General features: G+C 43.9%; 1 protein-coding gene across 5 annotated transcripts in view; it reads left to right on the top strand.

Annotated features, from left to right (window-relative positions):
• The window catches only part of NEBL (nebulette), a 416,787-nt gene that overhangs the window by 378,831 nt on the left and 12,718 nt on the right, over positions 1 to 25,238 (top strand). For 2 of the 5 annotated variants that reach the window (XM_075922490.1, XM_075922489.1), the window contains exons 25-26: positions 236 to 328; positions 1,413 to 1,556. The exons of 2 other annotated variants lie outside the window; for them this stretch is intronic. In XM_075922490.1, coding sequence (XP_075778605.1) covers positions 236 to 328; positions 1,413 to 1,556 — 237 coding nt within the window. The remainder of the gene's footprint in view (positions 1 to 235; positions 329 to 1,412; positions 1,557 to 25,238) is intronic. One more of the 5 variants, XM_075922493.1, reaches the window with a different exon arrangement.

The raw sequence follows: 25,238 nt of genomic DNA, 5'->3' as shown, positions 1-25,238 counted from the left end.
AAAAGGAAAAGCACAAGTAAAGCCCAGAATTAATTATGTACAACACTTAAAATTAATGCAACAAAGTCCTTTAAATGACAGCTGAGAAAACAGATGCCTTCTTGTCTATGAATGTCTAAATCTTTCCATTGCTGTCTCGATCAAGGTAATCCCTGTCATTTTAAAACTTGTTGTTCTCATGCTTTTATTTCCTTCACTGCTTGTCTGTCTTATCATTTCTTTCTTTTGGGAAAAGACCTCAAAGTTTGGCGCACAGATCCTGGCTCCATCTTCGACATTGATCCTCTGGAAGACAGTATTCAGTCTAGAAGTCTACGTATGCTTTCTGGTATTGCTTATATCTTGAGTTTTCCCCAAATCCACTTTTTAATGAAGCTATTGTATTAAATTTTTGGATCAATATGCCAGTCATATGTTATATTTTTCATTTTAAAACCATTTCTAGTTTTAAAATGAGTATATTAAAGGAAATTATAGCTATATTCTCACACACCACTAATGCATTTATCTTAAACTAGAATTATGATTTTCAGTTCACTGAAGTCTCTTGTCCTGATTTCCAAGTAGTTGGATTTCACTAAAACTTCAAAAATGCATGAGGGCTTAATTCATTAAATAAGTTTAACAACCATGTGTAATTTTTGTTTATGGGTTACAGTGATTATATTTGATTGCTCCTGTCTGTTTACAGTACCACCTCCAATGTATGTTATGCTTTCCAAACATTCAAGAAAGGACAGCTCCTGCTCCTAGATAGCCCACAATCCAGATTTTGGGGGGAAAATATTTCCAAACAGTATATTGTACATACTCTCCTTCCAACGGGACTAAGAAATTAGGACTGAAAATCAATGTAAATTATCTAGAATCATTTGTATATTGAGTCTATAAAAAGAATAGTATTTAATGTACAGGTGGGTCGCTCACTTTCATGTTTGAGGATTATCAGACTTCTCAAGCAATTACATGGAATTTGTTTTTGAATAAGTTTGAATTTCAAAGCCATTTCCTGTATGATTTAAAGCCACATTTTTTCCAATGGCTATCAAATTTAAAAGCAAATGCACTTGTTTTTTTAATATCTGAAAAACTTTTGTATACATCAGGAATGGAGTAATGCCTTTATTTTTCAACAGCAGGTTTTTTTTCTCCCTTCTCTGCTCCATTTTCTAGGATCTTTGCATCTTGCCCTCATTTATTTCCCTTCTTTATGCCATTTGAGGCAGGGTACAATCCAGTCAAGTCCTAGTCAAACTTTTTTGAACCAGTGATGTTTCAAACTAATGTGCCATTGAGCAGCATTCACCTTTCAAGCTGTTGTTAGATAAATCATTTACTGTGATCTTTGTTTTCTTCTGTTTTACTTTTCTGTCAGCTAATCATTTACTGCGGTACTCTTTTCCCCTTTGTAGAAAAAGCAAGCCGTTTTAATAAACAGCATTTCCATTCCATCAGTGCTTTTGGCATGAGTTTGGGAGATGAAAAGTCAGATGGTTCTGAGACAAACCCTACCCTTTCTTACTGCAGTGAGGTAACAAGGCCATCTGATGAAGGAGGTATCCATGGAATCCCACTATTTTTTTCCACTAATAACATTGTCACATTGTGTTCAACTCTCACAGGCCAAAATTAACTCAGCCAATCTTATTTATGCATAAAACATTAGACCCGTGTGAGCTTTTGAAATACTTGCACTGAACTTAGTCCATTGGGAGGCACAAGAAGCTTTTCAAGCTTCCATACTTATTTGCATGCCATCTTTCTATTCCCCATCTCATCACCTTTGGGAATTGAACTGTAATAATCTGAAAGCTTGAATAACTGCCATTTTCAATAATGAAATGAAGACTCCTTTTGTTCTAACAAAACTCACCAATCTGGTTTTCTTTTCCTTTCAAAGACATAATGGGAGTGCACAGTGTAAATGAGAAAATATGCAATTTAACTAAGCAATTTGAACCTATATGTGATTTCCAGTGAACAAATCAATCTTATAGTAGCAGTTAAAGGGGCAAAAAGGCCATTTCTCACTATTAACATAGAAAATATCTGTATGTGCTAGACATCTTTTCTGATACCTTGAAAGAAAAAGATGCATCAAGAAGAAAGACTGATACCTTTCTTAGATAAACTTTCCTGGGCTCTCATATGCTATAGACCTGAAAACAAGGTATTCAGAAAACACATTTAGAAATTAAGATTATAATCTGATTTTTTTCCCAGTGTAGTGTGTCTCATTAGAATTTTGTGCAAAAGTTGTTTTCATTATGATAAACTCATATCACAAATATAAATACCTCTGCTAATGAATCTTGTAGTCTACGGGGTTGTAAAATAAATAGATCTGTGAGAATGATTTTTTGATCTTTAAAAAGTTAAAAGTGAAATTTCTGTATTAGTGTGACTTTCTGTTCTATTAAGCCTCTTCTCCCTCACACACACGGCCCCATCAAACAAAACCTAGTCCCATCCCTTTGCATTCAGACCTTAGGGGTGATTCCTCTGACTGCATGGTTGAACTCCTCCAAGCTTGCATCTAGTCTTTGTTTTGAGTACCTGTAGGATCCCTCATTGTTCCACCAGTCTAAATCACAAAGGAGCTTAATTGCTTGTTCTGTTTGTCTTGAATGAAAGGCTGCTGTTACATCCACCAGCTTCAGTGAAGTTTCACTCAATCACCAGTGTAACAATATATTGGGTTTATACAGTCTGGAACAGAAAATCAGTCTGAGAAGAAAAAACGTTTTGTTGGAGTCAAAAGAATTCTTTCTACCCAATCCTGATCCACCTACCACGTCCTTCATATAGTGATTCTCCGGGACCTCTTTGATTGGAAATCTTAGAGGGATACCAGGATCACTACTCTTCTTGCCAGTTATAATTCAAATATTTGTTGAGCTTTCCTGTAAGGCTACGTCTATATTGGCAAGATTTTGCGCAAATACTCTTTAATGCAAGAGTTTTTGCATTAGATTATTTGAGTAAGAGAGCGTCTACACTGGCATGTGCCTTTGTGCAAAAGATGTGCTTTTGTGCAAGAGCATCCATGCCTGTGTAGATACTCTCTTGCTCAAGAAAGCTCCGATGGCCATTTTAAACATTGGGCTTTCTTGCGCAAGAAATTCATGATGCCTGTCTACACTGGCCTCTTGCACACGAACAGTTGCGCAAAAGGGCTTATCCTTGAACGGGAGCGTCAGAGTATTTGCACAAGAAGCACTGATTTTATACATTAGAATTTCAGTGTTCTTGCGCAAATACTCACAGCCAGTGTAGACAGGTGGCAAGATTTTGCGCAAAAGCAACCACTTTTGCGCAAAATCTTGCCAATGTAGACACAGCCTAAGTGTTTGGGAACTTCCCTCTTCATAAGAGAGTGCAGGGGCCATTCTGCATTCTTTGGGGTCCTCAGTACACATTTTCCTCCTCGGTGTACTGAGAAGAGATTTTAGGTGGATTACCTTTTCTGATTGTTGTGGTTGCTGTGGATATCAGTTGTCTTCACTGGTATATGACCTTTCTTTTTGGTTGGGTTTTAAGGCTGTTATATTTGGAAAAGTGTCTGGGTTTCTTTGTCACAGGAAGGGGCATGTTGCAACTTTTGCAAAGGCATCTTTAAACTGTGGCTAAATCTGAGAGAAGGATCAATTCAGCAAGTTGATGCATGTAGATGGACTGCCAACGTTTGGCCAAAAGAGATTCCAGCTTTCTCTACATAGGAAGACCATGCTGGCTTGTGGTCTGAGCCAGCATTCTGTATCTGGGTGGGCATGAGGCAATATAATGGGTGATATTTTCAAGAACACTTAAGGGACATAGATGCTTCAGGTCCATTTTCAAAGGTGATTTAGGCTCCTAAGTCACATTCAGAAGTGGAACGTAGGCACTTCCATAAGTGTTACTTTGTGGCTATGAATTAGAATAGATTCAAAGAGTGAATTGAGGTAGTGAGCAGCCTAACTGGTTGCGGCCATCATTTGCTACAATAACTGCACAGCGTCTGTACACCCCTCTATCAGCATATAAGGGCTGTAAAGACTGTAAATGAACTGCAAGGTTCCAGGAGGAAGTTCCCACTACATTGCCATCTTTTGTAAGTCCTGGCATAAGGGAATTGTGGAAGTGGGACTGAGGTAATCAGAAAGTGGAGTAGCGATAATGGTCTCACGTCAGCCCATAGGCAACCTGGGATAATAACTTACATTTTAGCAACTACCACAGCCCAGAGTATGAGAGGAACAAAGATACCTTCTACTACCGTGGTCACCAACCGGTAGATTGTGATCTACCGGTCAATCTCAGGGGCTCTAAGAGTCGCTCTTGAACCCTCTCTGAACTGCGCGCTTGCGCAGTACATTTAAATTTGATTTCCTCATTTGAGGAGCAGCTACTCACCGAGCAACAACACAGATGAGTAGCTGCGTGGAATGGTGGGAGCTGGGAGGTCGGGAGGGCTGAAGCACCCTGGCCAGCTGGCTGTGGCTTTCAGCTGAAAGAGGCTGCCCCATGCTCCAGCTGATCGGGCGGCTTCTCTGCGCCTGCCCACGTGGAGTGTGGGGCACGCTGGCTGAGCGCCATGGCCAGCTGGCCATGGCGCTCTGCCAGGGTGTACCACGCTCCATGGGCAGGCACAGAGGAGAAGCTGCCTGATCAGCTGGAGCACGGTTCAGCCTCCTCTGGGCTGGACACCAGCCAGCTGGCCAGGCAGCTTCCCCTCTGCACAAGCCCACGAGGAGCATGGTGCACCTTGGCTGAGCGCCATGGCCAGCTGGCCAGGCAGCTGCTTCTCTTTGCTCCAGCCCAGCTGCCTTGCACTCAGCCCAGGGAGGCTGCACCTAGCTCCAGCTGTGCTGGAGCAAGCTTCCCGGGCTGAGCGCAGGGCAGCCGGCTGGAGCGAAGAGAAGCGGCTTCTTTTCACTCCAGCCCAGCTGCCCTGCGCTCAGCCTGGAGGGAGTGCGGGACAGAGGCTTTCCTCTGTGGCTGGTGTAGGGAACTCCCTGCCCCCAACCTTGTTCCCTCTCCCCTGTCCCAAACCTGTCCCCCGCCCTCTGCCCCCGTGTTCCCTCTCCCTTGCCCCCCGCCCCGCTGCAGAAACCTGCTCTCCCTCTGCAGAAACCAGTTCCCTCTGGCACCCTGTCCCCTACTGCAGAAACCTGTCCTCCTGCCTTCCCCACTACAGAAACCTGTCCCTCTGCTCCCCTCTGCAGAAACCTGCCACCCCCAGCACCCTGTCCCCTGCTTCAGAAACCTGTCCTTCTGGCACCCTGCCCCCTCTCCCCTGCCCCCACTGGCACCCTGTTCTCTGCCCCACAACCGACTAGCACCCCTCCCCAGTACTGTGTCCTCTGCTCCCAAATGACTTTTCTATGGGTCAGAGACCCCTGACTCAAGGCAGGTTCCCTGCTATTCTCATAAATAAAGACAATGCAGAAACGTTTTGTGTTTGACATAGTATTTTATTTAAAAATGAAGTCTGGCCAACAAACCCCCAATTGGGGCCAAGCCCCCATCTGGCCACAACCACTCCTGCATTCCCCCTTCCCCAGACCCTAGATCTGAGCCTCTCAAACACTGGAACCCCCTGCCCTGAGCCCCTCACATACCCCAACCCAAATTCCTGCACCCTCACATCCACAAGCCTGTGGCTTGCTTAGAACCCCAACACTTCCTGGCCTGGAGCCCCCTCCCCGAGACAGTGTTCCCTTCTCCACCTCCTACTGCATCCAGATTTCTTCCCAGAGCTTACAACTCTCACCTCTTCCCACACCCAAATCCCTCATTCATACCCCAGTGACTACACATCCTGTCTCAACCCAGCGAGGGTCCGGCTAGACTGCAGGAGTTTTTCAGGATTCTGGAGATATCCCAGAAAAACTCTTCTGCATCCAGGGTTGCATTTGTTCTTCTGCTTTTTTAGTGGAAGAGCAAACATGCTCTTTCGGTAACTCCTATATTCCTCTTTCCACAAGGAATAAGGGGGCTTCCAAAAGAAGGTTTTTTTTTCTGACATTTGGTCCATTCTAGACAGGCCAAATGTTGGAAAAACCTCTTCCTACAGAAGAATTTTTTTTAAAAAAAGCAGCAGTATAAGAATTGGGGATAGCAGGTGATGGAGAGGAGGAGAATAGAAAGGGCCGGGCTTCAAGGAAGGGGCTTGGTCTGTCATTTAAAAAGTGATCTTGGGTGTAAAAAGGTTGGAGACCACTGTTCTACTACTTTTGACTCCATTAATTATTGCTTCATTTTTTAATCTCCTTGTAAGGTGAATTTAAGGTTGCAGGCATGTGTCAGTAATGTATGTGTGTGTTTCCCTTTAAATCCATTAGTTATAGTAAAGAAACAAAATATTACCCAGGAAATTCTGAATTTGATTAAAATTACAAGTAACCTTAATATTTTAGAGTATGGAAGTTCAGAGTTGAAGTAGGGAGACTATAGTTACTCTCCCTTATGAGATTCTACCCCACCCCAGCACTTGGAACATACTGAGCATTAGGACAAATTATTAGTAACACCTGCCCCCCGCCCTCAATCCAGGCTTTTTCATGGTGGGGCAGAAAATGACCAGGGAAGTAGGGATGTAAGGACTAGTCGAGTAGTTGACTACTCAATAAACTTAGGCTTTTCAGGTAGTTGAGTCATTACTTGACTTGTCACTTCCGCCCCTTGCTGTGTCTAGTAGATGCAGCAAGGAGGGGAAGCAGGATCTGGTGCTGGTGGGAGCAGGCTAAAAAGAGGGGAGAGGATGCAGAGGCACAGTGGGGGATCTCTGGTAGCTCTTACTACATTTAAAAAGCAGAGCTGCAATGAACCTCCTTATCAACTAATAGAGTAGTTGATGGAAATTCCATTGACTGCTCAGTTAGCTTACTGTTTAACATCTCTACATGGAAGCCTATGGGATAATAGTGCAGAGTGATAGTATGATGGCCAGCTATCAGGACATGTACAGTTTTAATAGTTTTGTTGCTACTATGGTGATACCATTATTTTAATCACTTCCATTTTGTATCACCCTTTTGTGTCTCTGAGCTTGAAATCGGAGAGTCTGCTTGTCTTATGTTAAATATCAGAAAATCCAAGATTCTAGCATTGAAATTCATTGCTACTACCTCTTATTCAGTTCTTGTTTCATTCAGTTTGGGCATCCACGTTTTGTTTTCATTATTGTTCAGAGAGTTTTTTCCTCAAGGTTTTTTCCTTTTATTGTAGTTATCAAAGTCTTTTATGGGCATTTCCTTGCATCTTGTTTTAAACTCGAAATGTTTTCATTTCACTTTCCAGTTTTGTTTTGCTTATTTCAGTTTTTATTTTAATTATTTTCCAATTTACTGTATCTCAGTGGCACTTTCATTTCAACACTAATTTTTGTTCTTATATACTGACTTTTTTATTTAAATCAGAAGGATTTTTTAAAAGCTATCCTCAGTTTTGTTTTGATTCCGAAGGTGGTTCTTTAAAATGATCATAGTTGTTACCTGATATTCGGATTCATTTAATTAAGGCCACTTTCTAAATCCATGATATGCTCATTTCTTGACTACCGCATATAGTTCTGGTCACCACATCTCAAAAAATATATATTAGAATTGGAAAAAGTACAGAGAAGGGCAACAGAAATTATTAGGGATACAGAACAGTTTTCATATGAGGAAAGATTAAAAACATCGGGACTGTTCATTTTAGAAAAGAAACTTCTCAGAGGGGATATGGTGACTATACAGAAAATCATGAATGGTGTGGAGCAGTGGTTCCCAATCTTTTTGATACTGGGGACCACAAAACCTATTCACAAGCTTTTGGAGGACCGTAAAATGTATTTGCATATTTGCATATCAATAAAGAAAATGATGAATATGCAACTAAATTGTGTCGCTGGCCCTACCTGTCTGGAGGGTTGTTCCAACCTCCCTCCCCCCTTCCTGGCCCCAATCCCGGCTGCTTTATCAGCTGGCACCAGCTCCCCCGGCTGAGTCCGGCGCTAGGTATCCTGTGTCGGTGCGCACGGCGCCCGGCCTTCTCCCTGGGTCCTAGCGCCCGCCAGATCTAACCCCGCTGCCCAGGACCATGCCCGGCAGAGATGCCACGGCGGTGGGCTTTCTCCCAAGAGGGCCATGCCGCCACGCTCGACAGTGCAGGGTGCTGCTACCCCATCACACAAATTAATAAGATTGTGCGTGATAATTTTTCTAAGGACCGGTATTTTTTTTCTAGCAGTACTGGACCGTGGACCACACTTTGGGAAATGCTGGTGTGGAGGAAGAGAACAAGAAAGTTTTATTTACCCCCTTCTCACAGGACAAGAACCAGGGGTCACACAATTAAATTAATAGGATGCAGGTTTAAAGCAAATATCACAGAACACAGCCTGTGGAATTCATTGACAGAGAATGTTGTGAAGGCAAAAAGCCTAATTGGATTAAAAAAAATCTGTCATGTTCATGGACAATAGGTCCATCAACGTCTGTTAACTAAGTCAGTCATGGATGTAAGTAACCCCATGCTCTGTGAGATAGCCCAAGCCTGTGAGAACCAGAAGGTGGAATTGGACTCCAGATAATGAATCTCTCAGTATTTGCCCTGTTTTATTCATTCCCTCTGAAGCATCTGGCACTGGTCACCAGGTCTGGCCTTAGGAAAAACAGCATCCTGGGAAAACTTCTGTTTTGGCATCCCTGCCCCCCATTACCCTTGGCCCCCATTGGCTCCCCAACCCCTGCATTCCTGTCCTGTGCCCCCTTTGCCATTAACCCATGCCCCCTTCTGCATCCTACCCCTCTTGCACCCTAACTCCTACGTGGTGCCTCCGGTATCCCTAACCCCTGCATTTTGCCTCCTTCACCCCAACCTCTTCACAGTGCCACCTTCATCCCTAATCCCTGCATTTGTCTCCTACCTGTGCCCCCAACCCCAGCCTTGTGCTGCCTGTGTGCCTACCCCGCAGGGCCTCCTGCCCAGGATCTCCCACCCCATTATGCCCAGCAATCTCCTTCCCCGGTGGTCCCTCATCCAGTGATCTCCACCACAGATCTTTGTGCCCAGGGCTCTCACACCCACAACCGCCCATACTGTCCAGCACTCCTCTTTCACCCCCCCCCCCCAACTCTCCAGAGACCCATATTCAACACATTAAAAATTCTATGCAAGTTTTATTTGTCAATAAATAAATGTAGAGGCTGCAGCATGGCAGTGCCAAGCATAGGCCACTGGCTGCATAGAGATGGGCGATCACACTGCAGCCTTCCCATCCCCGACCCAGCTAGCAAGGGAACTTGGCAGTGAGATGCTTCTGTGTATGTTTGAAGGTGGCAGGGAAATGTTTCACATGATAGTTGGGATGTCAGTCCTGATCCAAAATCCAGGCCACTGCCTGCAACGGCTGTCAGCCATCACAGGGGCCTTTCAGTTCTCCCTTTCATTCTCCCTAAAATAGAGAGAGTGTTTCTGTCTCAGCCTGGAAAGTGAAGAGGTGCTTGGAATGTGCAGTTTCTATTCAGGAAAGAATCCTTTTTTCCCCTCCCCTGATTCATACACCTAGTTGCCACCCAGGGCTCATTAGGACTGTACTGGGTATAACACAGCCCAGATTCAATAATGCTTCAACAAAGCCACCCAAGCCTCATTTGAACAGTGGTCTCTCTTGTTTGGGGTTTTTAAAGGTCTTTCCCTGGGGTGAGGAAGAATGTGCTGCATTCTTGAAAGGACTTTTAAAATCCCACTCCACCCTGCATTATTTAGAATTCTCTCCCATTCCAAATGCTACCTGCTAGGGAGATAGACCTGGAGATACTTGGATCCACAAGAAAAAAATCTTGCCCCTTTTCCCTCAATAAATGTTTTCAACTACTCCAGGCTTATCAAGAGCAAGTCCATCTTCTTCCCCAACTAAGCGGTCTCTCCCTCCCTTGCATTCTGCCACTCTGATTGCTGCTTTTCTGCATGGGTACATCCCCACCCTTTTTGTTTTGGTGTCACTTTTCCTGTTGACACAGGCATGTTATTAATCATGGGTAGGATCTTATTTTATTTCCTTTAACTTTTCCTCCTCCCCAGCCAGGTGGTGTATGTACCTCTCTGCTGCTGAAGGGTGGAGAGAAAAATCTCTAATGGGGATCCTTGACATCTGGACTTACACTTCATAGCAAAGGGAGGCAGAATTTAAAGGAGACTAAAAAGATTGCAGGAAGTTGCTGGCAGGGCAGGGCAGGGCAGGGCAGATGGGCAGAAGAGGAGAGAGATGCAGGAGGCCCTAGCATATTTGTTCACTACTGACTCACTGAGCCAGACAACAAACCGCACCCCTTGCTCTGTTCCCCTTCCCTTCCCCCGCCCCCCCCCCCCCCCCCCCCCGGCCTCGGCCGCCTGTTTCCTCCCAATCACTGGAGTCCGGTGCCCAGCTCTAACCTGTGAACTTGGCTCCCACACTTTCTCAGCCTCCAGGTATATCCCCCTCTGTTTCCAGCCTTCACTGGCCCCACCTGGCAGCCTGGCTCCTGCTCTCTCACATGCAAAGCTCCTGACTCTGGCCAGTCCTTTGGGGCCCTGCCCCTGCCAGAAACTGAGCAGCACAGGCAGGGAGGGACTGACTCCATGCAGCTCCAGTCTCACCAGGAATGGGGGCTGGATGGAGCTGTAGCCCGCACCCAGCTGGCTGAGGGGCAAGAGGGCAGAGGGAGGGGGTGGGGAGAAGCCTACTGGCCACCTGAAGCTCAAGAAAGGGACCAGAGAGGGGTCTGCATTGCAGCCAATGAAGGGAAGTCCAGACCTCTTGTGGCATCCCCCTGGATCCATTCCCTGTCCCTAGGGCCAGCCCTGCTAGAAGACAGGATACAGGATTCAATGGGCCATTGGTCTGACCCAGTTTGGACATTCTTATATTAATACATTTTGTCCTAATATATTTTAGTTAAACTCTTCCTGGTTGGTGTCCTCCCACTGTTATCCTAACATTCATTCAATCTTTTTATTTCCCGTATGCCTGTCAGGTTTTCATTGTCATGTTCATACACATTGTCCATTCCCCCTCCCTCAACACGCACTCACGCTCTTCTCTAACTGTCTGCAGCCTGAGCCTGAATCTAGTTTTTTTTTATTTTAAATTTTCTTTTCATTTGTGGGAAGGAGGAAGGTAATAAAGAATGTGTCAAATCCTGTCTGCTATTTGGATAAAATGGTTGGACCCAGTATTGTTACATATTGGGAAAAAATTAGGTAGGTTGAGATTTTAGTTATTTCTAACTCAGCATCCAACAAAAAGCAAAGACAGCTAGTGGCCCAAAAAAGCTTAGGTCAGGACATGCAGGTGAACGAAACACTAATTCTAAGATGAGTTTTAAACAGGAGGCACACATTTGTTACCATTTAATTTTAATGGGAATGCCAAAAATTTTAGGTCCAGTGCTGTGTCAAATGACCTCCTGCCAAATAATATTCAGCATTGAGCCCTTCAACCTCACTCTGTGATTCAGCCAACTCCAAATCCTTTCATTCTCTCACTGCAAAGGGGTGTGAGGGTTCACATGCTGTGTTCCTCAGTCTGTAAAGATTTAATGTTTACTCTTCTGCATCCAGACTACCAACGTCCACCAGCCATCTCCTGGGATTCTCAGTCATGTTCATCCCAAAATTGGTTATTCCTTGGTATCTTGGAAACAACAAACTATACCTCTGTAAGAGGGCAGAGAAGGGGCAGCAACTGCACAACAGTGAGTCTCATGACACAAACAAATGACATATAATAAAGAAGATGAAGGGATTGGAGGGATAATCAGCCATTCCTTTCTCCTTGCCTGCCTACCTAATAGGCATCATGGTGAGGCAGAGCCATCTCTCCTCCTTTACTGCTCCCCATCTCCTTCCAGACATGATCTCAATATATGTTTTGAATGCGGATGAGACTCTAGCACAGCTTAGCCTACAGTTTTTGTTTCCCACTCATCTTCTCCCAGGACTCCAGAGCTTTCTATCCAATACCCCGTAAGATGTGAATGCATTGCAGGTTGGTAGGGAGATATAGCATTGAGCGTGGATGTGTAAGGTTAATTTAGTTGCAAACAGCTGCTCAACTACTGTAGCCTACTTGCCATGACCAGTCCTATTGTTTCTTAGACATCTTCGATATTAGGAAAAACTATTGGAGGTGGTGAAGTACTGGAATCGGTTACCTAGGGAGGTGGTAAAGCCCTGGCTGGGATGATTTAGTTGGGGTTGGTCCTGCCTTGGGCAGAGGGTTGGACTAGATGACCCTCCTGAGGTCTCTTCCAACCCTCTGATTCTATATGTTTTTGGATAGTCACACAGAATACAAAACACACTCAGACCTACAGTATGTCATACAAATAAAGTAACAAAGGACCGTTTTTACTGGAGGAAAGAAAGATTCCCTTAGCTTTCATACTTATCAGGCACCTTCTTTGAGCTGAGACAAAGAACAATCCCTGGGGCATGTCTACATAAAATAGTCTCTCCTGAAAGAGGGCACATTTTAATTTGTACCGCCGAGCTATTTTGTATAATAGTGGAATTCATTTAGAGTGAGCTCCTTTTCTCCTATTCATAATAGGCCAACAATCACTATAATTAGAATTGTAGTTTGAATACTGCAATGCTTTGAATGAATATGGGCCTCTTGTTCTACCATATTTCACTGCCAACAAAATGTCACTGTATACCATTTCATGGTAGCTGCTTCCCTCTACATTAGCCCTGAAGTTAATATGTAAAACATTCATCATGAAGAAGGAAACTTCTCTAGACCAACACAGAGATAACTGCATATGTAGCCAAAATGATGCACACGTAAGGCCTTCTCCGGACTAAAAAAGTCACTGCCTTTTGGTTTCTGGAAGCCCCAGAAAGCTTAGGAGTGCTGTTACACTCTGGTTTAGCCTGATCCGGAGATAGCCAGTGCAATAGAAGAGAGAGAATTCACTTAAGGGAGGATTTGTAGAGTTGCTCCCTGTTCTATTCGTCTCTCTTCCCACTTTTTGTACCTTATAGACTCCCTATATTAGGATTGTGGTAACCCTCTTATGTGGCTTCAGTACCAAGGAAGAGGGCTAGTAAAAGAGTCTGAGCCACCTCCAAGATGCAGAAAACCCAACCAATGCTCTCTGTGTGCACACGTGCATGCGTGCGCACACACAATGTCTAGACTACATGCCTCTGCCAACAGAGGCATGTAAAATAGGCTACCCAGCATAGTCAATAAAGTGGGGATTGAAATATTAAAATAAAAATGGCCGCCGCGCTGTGCTGGCTCAGCTGATCGTCAGCACAGTATGTGAATCAAGACATGGATCAGTCGACAAGGGACGCCTTTGTCGACCGCTCCTGTAAACCTCATTTTACGAGAAATAAGGGAGCAGTCGACAAAGGCTTACCTCTTTGACCGGTCCGCGTCTTGACTCACGCACTGTGCCGACGATCAGCTGAGCCGGCACAGCACAGTGGCCATTTTTATTTTAATGAAGCTGGGGATATTTAAATCCCCGCTTCATTGACTATCGGATAGCCTATTTTACATGTCTCTGTTGGCAGAGGCAGATAGTCTAGACATACCCAGAGTGAACAAAAATGCTCCTTGTGCCAACTGTTGCTATTTTCTTATTAAAATGTTTTGGAGAAATATATACACACAACACACACACAGGATATGTAGTTTCCTGTTATTTTATCACTTTTCTTATCCTAACATAGTGCCAAAGACTGGACTACATGGAGTGAATTATAGAGCGCACTAACATGTTCGAAGTCCTAAAAAAAATATAGATGCATTAAATCTTGTGACAAGCAATGCAGTACCAAAACCAGCCAGCCTAGTTGAGTATAGAAAAGGGGGGGTTTCTCACTTGTGGTCAAGGCAAAAAATATCAGGAAGTGCTGCCATCATTCATAGTGCTGGACCATGAAAGTTGCTAGACCAAAGGTTTTCCATCGCAAAGATACTTAAGACTGACCGTGTAAAAAGACAATAGCTTCTTTACTATTTATTCTTCTGAGTCATATGTACACCTCTTTTTCCCATCATCATTTTTAATTTATTTCTGAAGTGTTTTTCTTTTAGACTATAAAGAATCTTGTAAATTTAATCCCTGCACCAACATTGCCAGCCTGAAAAAGAATTGTGAGAAAAATGTCTCTTTTCCGGCAAAAATAACCACGTTAAAGCTTTCCTTTCTTTCTATAGGTATGTCTACGCTACCCCGCTAGTTCGAACTAGCGGGGTAATGTAGGCATACCACAATTGCAAATGAAGCCTGGGATTTGAATTTCCCGGGCTTCATTTGCATAAGCGGGGCGCCGCCATTTTTAAATCCCCGCTCGTTCGAACCCTGTGCCGCGCGGCTACACGCGGCACAAACTAGGTAGTTCGAACTAGGCTTCCTAGTTCAAACTACCGTTACTCCTCGTGGAATGAGGAGTAATGGTAGTTCGAACTAGGAAGCCTAGTTCGAACTACCTAGTTCATGCTGCGTGTAGCCGCGTGGCACGGGGTTCGAACGAGCGGGGATTTAAAAATGGCGGCGCCCCGCTTATGCAAATGAAGCCCGGGAAATTCAAATCCCGGGCTTCATTTGCAATTGCGGTATGCCTACATTACCCCGCTAGTTCGAACTAGCGGGGTAGTGTAGACATACCCTATGTCAGTACTCATATGATTTTTCTGTTTTAAGTGAGCATGATAGTGTGAATAGTAGAAAGAAATCAAAATAATCAGTACATCTGATTTAAATTTGTTGAAACGATTTTTAAGTGACTGAAGTAGTAAAATAAATTCTTTGATGTGGGTAAAATGTACAGAAATAGAATGATTATCTGTTCTACATTAGTTGTTACCACAGTTCTTTCAATATTGTGCTTGCATTAAACATTAGATGAACTTTTACCCTCCTGGAAAATGGGATCCCTGCAATAAGAATGTGCTTTTTTTGACAAACTGATTTTTGACTGGATCAATGCATTTCCCTTTAAATATGGTTTACTTGCACAAAAATGCCCTGTTTTTAATTTCTCCACAAAGAAAATGAAAGTGCTTGTATAGGGACCATGACCTAGTTCTTACTCCTTTGAAGATGTTGAATGCAAGGAGTGGTGGTTTTTCAATTCAGCTACAGCCTTACCTCTCACATGGACTCCTAGGAAATATTCAAGCTGAAGTCATTTCTATATTTGAAATAAAACCAAGTATATCACAGGCAGTTCAAACAAGTCTTTTATATATCTTCAGTGGAGTGTGTGCAATCATTGGAGAGCTTCTGGCAACAGGAAAGTCATACCAGTCTGTAATTGAGGGAGAAAAGCAAATTTAATTTGAGGTGCATTTTTAGATTTCTTTAGTAAAATGGTGAATAAATAGGCTGTATTTGAAATACATACTCTTGCTTATAAATAAAGTTTTGTTGAAAGAGAAGTACCCCGAGCGATATTTAATACGCAACATGAATTCCTGCAAAGAATCCACTTAGCATTCAGAACTATTTGAGGCAGGACACCCAGAATGGTTCTAGTTGAGTGAGGATAATTATAGACACATTTGCATTGTGCTCCTTCAATCTTATATAATCTGCTTAACCTAGCCGAGTCCATTATAAGTGAAAACCTGCCATCACCTGCACTGTACTATCTGAATTCTTGTAAATCAAATGCAAAGTATTAGACCAGTGAGAGAACTAGTGTTCATTCTCTTCTATTGGAAAACACTATAAAGAATCAGTAAACCTTTGTTTTCACATGTAATATTTTGAGAAAGAACCCAAAGTTAAAGCTAAATTTTAACTTCGGATATATACAAAATCTGTTGATGCCATTGAAATCAGTATATGCTTCCTTCATGCATAAATAATAGTAAATGAATATATAATAATGTTTAAAATAAAGGAAATGTTGCTACAATTAAGGTAATAATTTTAAGCATAAAAAGCGATGAGATGCAAAATGTCAGGTTATGAGAGCATAATTAAATTATTCCAGTTATACCCCACCATATTTAAGTGTACATTTAAGGGTGTAATTAACAACTGAAAATCTTCTGTGCACAGTGTGCTCAATGGGGTGAGTTAACATTCCTAGAAGAACGTTTAATTTTGCATTTCCTTAATACAGGTTGGACAGAGCATCACGGCTGGAGATTCGCAGCCAGGGCAGAACCCTGCAGCCACCTGGTTCTGCATCCAGGGACAGAGCTGCACAGCTGGGGCAGAACTCCACAGCCACCTGGCTCCGCAGCCAGGGCTGGAGCTGTGCAGCCAGGGCTGAAACAGGGCTGGGACTGGAGCTCTGTGGTCAGGGACAAGCTCCCTGACCACTGCTGGGACTGGAACTCTCTGGTCACTACTGGGGCCAGAACTCCCCACTTTGCCGCCCGTTCCCACATCCCCTGGGTTGCTGGAGCCCCCTAATGCACCACTTCCCCACCACCAGACCTCCCTTTTCCTGGGCTCTATGGTCCAGAAACATCCGTGTTCCATGTCGGACCACTGATGTTGCCGGACCAGGGAGTTCTGGTTAAGGGAACTAAAACCTGTATTTACCACTTTGATTCTCTTTGCCTGCTGTCGTCTCTGGAGTCATGCCCCACATTTCAGGATTGTTGCAGAATAAAGAGATATTTCCCCACATCACAATGAAGAGAAGTTCAGTAGATACCCCACTGTCCTCTTTGCAGCGCTCTCTGGGGGTTTCTACCATTTTGTTGAGAGTGATGGTGAATAAATGATTATTAGGAAGTGTAGGAGAAATTGTGGAGATGCTCAACAAGATGAAGTGTCAGTGAGCCTCTATCAGGCAGTTGGTCCAACAAGGTGTCATCATGAGGATTTTTGACTCCCTGTAGATCCGTGGTCACCAACCCGTCGATCACGATCGACTGGTCGATCGCGAGGCCTCGACCAGTTGATCGCGAGGCGTTCGGGCACCCTCACCCCCAAGAAGCCCCACTACCTACATCTAGTGTAGTTCCGGCTTCCCGCAGGATGGATGGAAGTCTCAGTCTGCAATATCTGTATATCTTATGTTGGTGTATGTATCACTCTTCTATGCAAATGTAGAGATATGGAGTATAGGATGGTTTATGATGAGCAAATGAAAGCCATCAGTGGTGTTTCCCTCAATGTCTGGGTGATCACATGTAAACAACCTCTTTTGTCCTTTACATCTAAGCAGTGGTTGGTCTTAGGAAGTCATGTAATACCCCTAACTGGTAGGGTCTGAGCAAGTGGTGAGAAGCCCCAGAGAGCAAGAAGGTGAGTGCCAGTGGCTTTGCACTCTAGGAAGCACCCCAAAAGGGTTTTCTGTGACCACACCCCCATCAGGTCCATCAATGACTATTAGCCAAGATGGGTAGGTACAGTGTCCATAGCCTTCATTTGTCAGAAGCTGTGAATGGGCAACAGGGCATGGATGGATCACTTCGTGGATCACTTGATCACCTGTTTTGTTCATTCTGTCTCAGGCACCTGGCACTGGCCACTGTCAGAAGACAGATTACTAAGCTAGATGGTCTGACCCAGTATGGCTGTTCTTATGAGAAGAAGAAAGCTGATGGACTGCTCACTGGCACAGCGTGCCAGCGGGGTGCATCCTGCATTAGGACACCCCAAGCCTAACCAGCAAATCCCACAACTGTCAACTTTGGCCACAACCATGGGGCTGATAAGTCAGGTACAGGTGGAGTCTCCAGTGCCAGAGGACTTGAAGGGAGAAGACCTGGATCTTCCTTCCATGCTCGACACATTTGAAGTGGCACGGGAACTGATCATCATGATGGCTTAGTCCCTAAGCCTACTGACTTGTGCCCTGGCACTGCAGTGTACTACAACACAGATGACTCATTCCATAGCACTAATGGAGGCACCTGCTATGGCAAAACGGAGAGTGGCACCGACATCTGCGGCATTGACAGTACCTGTCACCTCAGCACCTTCCTTTAGACATTGGGGAAAACCCTGATTTTGAACCAGCACTCCTTGCTGGGACACCATCATGAGCCTCTCCACCCGGTCCGGATCTCTCCCTACTCCTTGGAATTGGAGACAGAATCCTATGCTTCCAGCTCCACATTTCAGCACTGCAGAACGAGCACCTCATCCCAGCCAATGCCACAGATGTCATGATGACTTCCTCAGGGGCTGAGGCCGGTGCAATGCCCCTTCTAGAAATAGTGGGCCTACTATCAGGCACAGGAGTTGGGCTCAAGGGCTGCTTTGGTGTCCACGGTGCACTGTGGGACGCTGTCAGTTACATCAGACTTTTGAGACCCAGAGATTCAGGTCTCTTCCAAAGAAGCCTGTGAAACCTGAACCAGAGATGACTGATGCAGTCATGATCATTCTGGTGCAAGAGGAGACACCATCGGTGGAAGCACTCTAAACTGTCCCATTGGACACCAGGAAGCCAGAATGGCAGGCAGATCCAATTCCCCCACCGAGCATCCTCTTCTTCCTCACACAATGAGGTGGTGGCAGAGATAATCATCTCTCTGCCCACAATGGCCCATCCAGACATCCTTCACTGCTTGGCACAGAACCCCAATATACAGGCTGAGGATGTCACAGAGGATTTGCACCCAGTTGTTGACCTACTGGCTCCAGGGTGGTCCTGCCCCTTGTCAAGACAATTGTAAATATCACCAAAGTGTTGTGACAGACCCTGGTATCTTTCTTAACAATGGCAAAAGGGATAGAACACTAGTACTTTGCCCCGCAGTAGGGTATGAGCATCTTTTCACCCATCTCCATCCTGGAACATTGGTGGTGGATACTGCTAACCATAAGGAGAGACAAGGACATCTGCATCCCACTGTGAAGGCCAAAGAGCCTAAAAAGCTGTATCTATTGGGTTGCAAGCATTACTTGACTGGGGGGCTCCAGCTCCACATCGCCACCAACACCAATTCAGCCATCATACCTACAACTCCAGGTCTTCCCTGGCCAGGTTCTGGGAGTGGTTGTCCACGCATTCCCATTCTGTGGGTAAGGTGATTGCCCTTACCTCTCTCTAAAAGTGGCACTGGATTCTGTGAACTTCGCTACATGGACCATGCCCACTGCAATAACCATGCATAGAAGCTAAGTGTCGGGCCTTCTGGCTAAAGTCAGAACACCATCCAGGACCTCTAGATCGACTGTGCTGGCCTGTTCATAGAACAGACAGTTATGCCTGCACCGTCTAAAGGAACTCTAGCGCATGCTCAAGTACCTAGGATTGATACCCCAGAACCATTGGTCTCTGGGCCACCCTCACTAGTCCACCAAGAATCACTGGTCTATGGGAGCTCAATGCAGGGAATCATCACACTCGGATTCCAATCTCAGGGTAAGGATTGGCACTGTTGTGATTGAGATGAGCAGTCAGCACCTGGTCTCCACATGTGATTACTGCCCATTGTATCATGGCCATAGGGCCAGTGGCTTGTCCTCTTGTACCTATGAAATCTCTGGGGATTTCCACAACCCTCCCAAGGGCTCAAATCAATCTTGGGAACCTCTAATAAACTTGTCAGATATGGTCTCCCATCCACCCCCCAATGTGGAGGTTGAAGAAAAAAGACAGCTCAGAGTCACCAGGCTGCCATGGAGGGACCAGATGAGCATCTATGAGAGGTGACAGATTTTCTGGTATCTGCTTCATGCTAATCTTTGCCTGATGAGATGATTACAGGGCCCCCTCATCCAGTCCTGCAGGATAATGCCTAGGATAATCGGGAGATGCTAATAAAAGTTGCCTCAAACTTGGGACTTAGTGCCGAGTAGCTGGATGAACCTTCAGACTGCTTATTTGATGTCCTCACCTCTGTGGCCACAGCCAGGGTGGCATTACCTTTGCACAAGAGGGTGGCAAATATAATCAAATCTTTGTGGCAGACACCTGTGTCACTGCCTCCAAAAGGATGGAATGCAAATACTGTATGCCCACTAATGGCTATAAATACCTTCATATGCACCCTGCCCCCAATCTCCCTAGTGGTTTCAGCCATCACTGAATAAAAGAGGCAGGGACAACCAGAGGTGACCCCCAGAAACAAAGATGCAAAGAGGTTTAATTTGTTTGACAAGAAGATTTATTTAGTCATCCTCGAGCCTCCAGTTGCAGATGGCCAATCAGGCCCTTGTTGGCTGCTATGATTTCAACATGTGGCAGTCCATGGCCAAATTCAAGGATTGACTGCCTGAAGACACCCTCAACAAATTCAAAATGATGGCAGATCCCATTGCTAGTGTCTTTGCATATCCTCTTTCCATGTCCCAGGTCTAATTCAGTCTTGTCGGGCCACGTGGAGGCCACCATGTGAAACGCAGGCTGCAACCTCTCTAACGGTAGCTGCCAAATTCTGCGTCCCATCCAGAGACCATCTAGACAAAGTCACTATGATTCCACCAGAGATACTTACCTCCCTGCAGTGATGAACTGACACAAAGATAAACCTGGAAGGAGGCCTGTTCAAGAGTCCTCTATCCTCAGTGTCTTTTATATCAAATGCCTCCAAGCTCAGCTGAGGAGCACATATCTGCACATTGCAGATCCAAAGGACATGGTTGCTAGAGGAACTTATGTATATAAACATCAGAGAAATGAAGGTATGTCTACACTACCACCCTAGTTCCAACTAGGGTGGTTAATGTAGGCAACCGAAGTTGCAAATGAAGCCCGGGATTTAAATATCCCAAGCTTCATTTGCATCTTGCCAGGCGCCGCCATTTTTAAATCCCCGGTAGTTTGGACTCCGTGCCCGCGGCTACACGTGGCACGGAGTAGGTAGTTCGAATTAGGCTTTCTAATTCGAACTACCGGTACACCTCGTTCCACTACTTAATTAGAAAGCCTAATTCGAACTACCTACTCCGTGCTGCGTGTACCCGCGGGCACGGAGTCCAAACTACCGGGGATTTAAAAATGGCGGTGCCCGGCAAGATGCAAATGAAGCCCAGGATATTTAAATCCCGGGCTTCATTTGCAACTTCGGTTGCCTACATTAACCACCCTAGTTCGAACTAGGGTGGTAGTGTAGACATACCCTGAGGCTACGTCTACACTGGTACCTTTTTCCGGAAATGATTAAAATGGAATACTATTCAATTTTCAGTTTTTCCGGAAAAGCATCTGTGGCCAATGTAGACGCGTTTTTCCGGAAAAGAGCCCCGAGCATCATTTTTGCGATCGGGGCTTTTTTCCGGAAAAGATTACTGGGCTGTCTACACTGGCCCTTTTCCGGAACAGTGTTCCAGAATAAGGACTTATGCTCGAGCAGGAGCAGAATAGTTTTTCCGGAATAGCGGCTGATTTTGTACAGTAGATCGTCGTTGCTTTTCCGGAAAAGCAAGCGGCCAGTGTAGACACCTCGCAGCTTATTCCGGAAAAGCGGCTGCTTTTCCGGAATAAGTGGCCCAGTGTAGACACAGCCTGAGAGTGGTTAGGAAGGCAACAGATGATGCAGGATATGGCTGAGCTGTGTTGCAATTGACATAATTTGAAGCCACCTAACATGGAATGGACATGAGCAAGCATGCGAAGAAGAAAAGATGGTTACTTTTTTTGTGGTGTTTTTCAGCGTGTATTGCTCATGTCCATTCTTAACCTGTCCTCCTTGCCCACTGTTGGAGTTTCCAACAAAAAGGAACTGAATGTGCGGGGAGCTAGTGGCGTGCCTTGTACCATGTTATACAGGCACCTGCCAGAGCTGGTCTCCTACAGATATTACTGTGTGGGAAAACTTCCAGCCCGGGGACACATGGCAGTCATACGCCCCTAACATGGAATGGAAATGAGCAACACATCTTGATGAATACCAGTTATGAAAAAAGTTAACTGTTTTATAGTTTTTTGGTGAAAGTTGTTCCATTGTACTTTACACACATTTGTCATGGCCACTATTTTGAATTTCTTTGCTAAAAGAGAGACATCTCTATGACTACATTATCAGCTCATTTCCTCATCACACAAAATAGTCCCTGAAAATGGAAACAGAAGTTGCAAAATAATAAATATGGAAATGAATTTCCATACAGCATAAATACACCAGATGCGTTTTTTCTTGCTCTCAAAATACATTTGTTTTCTTCTAAATCTTAAACATAATCATGCTGGGTCTCTTGCTGCAATCCTTACTTAGGTGAAAGTCTCATTGCTTTCAGTGGATTTGTTGCTTAAATAAGAACTGCAGGGTCATGCACTTTTCATGGAAATGTAACTTAATTTACATGAGTAACAAACTCACTTTCTGGAGTACATTATTGTTTGTTTGTTTCACAATACACTGTTATAAAAATAAATGTACGCAACATAGTTTTTAGTATTCACGCAGGACGTTAATAACATTTACTTAGAAAATACTTCATTTCATTCATTATGACATTTAAAAACTTTGACAGCTGTTGAACAATGGATACCACTTTTTTTTGGTACTGTGAACAATCAACAGTAAATATTTAAACGCTATAAAATTAATATGCCTGTGGAACGTTCATATATTTTGATGATTTTTCTGTTGCTACACTCTGTGAGTGCACACTTTATTTTATATATGTTTCTAATTTAAGATAGTGAAAAATACACAAATTTCTCATGTTGACCTTTGGAAATTATATTATTTTCTGTCTTGAAATGACTTTTTATTTAGAAATTCAAGCTAATTATCATAAAAAATAAACTGCTCCAATTAAAAATGAAATATTTTGAAATTCTATAAACAAAACATGTAGTTAGCTGAATCATTTTTCCTCTAGATTTTCAGTTTTTGAAAAAAAATTAAAATATTTCATTTTTGTCCTGATTTGAGAATATGTTTTTGAAACCTCAAAACTTTTCAAAGTGCAGGAAAATCATTTGCTGTTTTACTTTACCTCACTTATATGACCTGTCCTCTCCTGGTTCTCCTCCTACTTCTCTTATCACTACTTCAGCATTCCCTCGGGAGGATCTTAGTTTCTCTTCCCCTCCCATTTCAACTTTTTGCATGGGTCCCAAAGACCTCTCCCAAGAGCACCATTTTGGGAAGTTAGGGAGGGCAGTAGCCATGCGCTCCAGGACGGCAGCTAGGTTTTCATCCCATTCCTCAGATACTATGGGAAGGAGGGGAAAGGGCTTGTATTCCATGCGTGCCTCTCACAACTAGCTGGGGAGCAAGCACTTTCCCCTCGCTCCCTTAGCATCCATGGAACGGGATGAAAAGCTAGCCATGTCTCCACTTTATATTGAGATAATCTCAGTTTCTATAGTGGCCAAAGAAATGTAGACTTCATAAGAAAATATTTCTTATAGGTAGAAATTTCTATTGCAGTAAATAACATTAGAAAGTACATTCTGTGACACAGTTTGACTTCTTTTTGCCTGGACACCAGGGCAAGAAATCATATTTCTAGTCCTAATACTGGTAGTAGGCATTGGTTCTGAGCATGTGGGCCTCCCATTCTCAGAAGAGCCTTTCTGAATTTGAACTTTGAACACAAACAGTAAGAGAAGATGGGTGGATGTGGAGGGACTTAGGTCCTATTAGGGAGAAGAAATCACAATGGAAGGGTTTCTACTAATATCTTCACTTTTCAGTGGCTGAGTGCGGGCATTGTTTCGCTGCCTTTTCATGACAGAGAGCTGAGTGAAGGGGTTGTTTTGATTGGTGTTTACATCTGCCTCTCCTGGAAGGAATAGAAGTCTCCTTCACTCTTTCTGTCTCTGCAGAGCGAAGAGGAAGGAGTGTGAGCTGTTGAAGTAGGAGCAGTCTTCAGTAATAGATAAAAAACTGACCAGATGCTCATTCCCAGCAGGGTCAACAGCTACCACTAGCCTCAGAGCTAGGTTTGGAAGGGCCCATCTCTGCACCCCTGTAAAGTGTGGGGGGCCACAGGACAAAATTAAATCCCTGGTTCCCAGAGCTACTGCTGCTGCTTTTCCCCATCAGCAGGCCTGTTCATTCCAAAATACTGGGAACTCAAAAAGATTTGAGTTCTGCTTTTAGTTTTGAACACACGTAGCCAAATTTACCACTGGCATAAGCAAAACACACCACTAACTTCAATGGCGTTACCCTCATTTAAACTAGTAGTGAATTTGGCCTTCAGTGTTCAAATGAGTTTGAAATTAGGAAAAATATGTTCACCGATCTATGCTCACAGTTACTTTGACTAAGTTGTGCTTTTCCCAGAAAAGGCCATATCTGGTCATTTAGAAGTAGTATCTGACAACACTGAAACATAAATTATCTCATGAACCGCTTAGAACCATTAACTTAATATCATAATCACTTGTGAACACATTCATGAGCAATCATTTTCTGATGATTAAACTGCTATAAAGTATCTGTGCACTCATACATCACTAGAATGAAGTTGCCACATCTAAAATATGCATTATTTATATGCAAGCACTGCATATTAATTACTGTATATAAGTTGCTCCATGTTATAGGAACTTCTCTGAGGCCTGGTCTACACTAGAGCGAAAGGTTGACTTTAGATACACAACTGCAGCTATGGTATTTATGTATCTGGAGTCGATGTATCTTAAATCGCTGTCCACCCCGCAAGAGGTTGATGGGAGCAAACGCTCCTATCAACTTCCCTTACTCCTTGTGAGGAGCTGGAGTATCGACACCAATAGGGGCCCCCTCTGAATTTTATTTAGAAGGTCTTCATTAGACCCGCTAAATCGAATGCTGGAATATTGACTGCAGCAGCGTCAATCTTCTGTGTAGTGTAGACGTGACCTGACTAAATCCACATATGGCTTCAGTTTTCTTCTCTCTCACAGCACAACACAATATGTATATTTGTAGTGGTTTGAAATAGGTGTCCCTAAATCTCAAACATCTTCATTAAGAATATAGCAATTCACTATCTTTCAAAAGTATAACATATGATAGATATGGGGCTAATTTAGCCACAACTAATCAGGAAAGAGATCTTGGAGTCATTGTGGATAGTTCTCTGAAGATGTCCATGCAGTGTGCAGCAGCAGGCAAGAAAATCAAACAGGATGTTAGGAATCATCAAAAAAGGGATAGAGAATAAGACGGAGAATATCTTATTGCCCTTATATAAATCCATGGTACGCCCACATCTTGAATATGGTGTACAGATGTGGTGGTCTCATCTCAAAAAAGATATACTGGCATTAGAAAGGTTCAGAGAAGGGCAACTAAAATGATTAGGGATTTGGGACAGGTCCCATATGAGGAGAGATTAAAGAGACTGGGACTTTTCAGCTTGGAAAAAAGGAGACCAACGGGGGATATGATAGAGGTATAT

This window comes from Pelodiscus sinensis, chromosome 2 (assembly GCF_049634645.1).
Source record: "Pelodiscus sinensis isolate JC-2024 chromosome 2, ASM4963464v1, whole genome shotgun sequence".
Classification (NCBI taxonomy): domain Eukaryota; kingdom Metazoa; phylum Chordata; order Testudines; family Trionychidae; genus Pelodiscus; species Pelodiscus sinensis.
The sequence above is the reverse complement of the archived record's forward strand: the minus strand, read 5'-3'. Positions and strand labels throughout refer to the sequence as shown.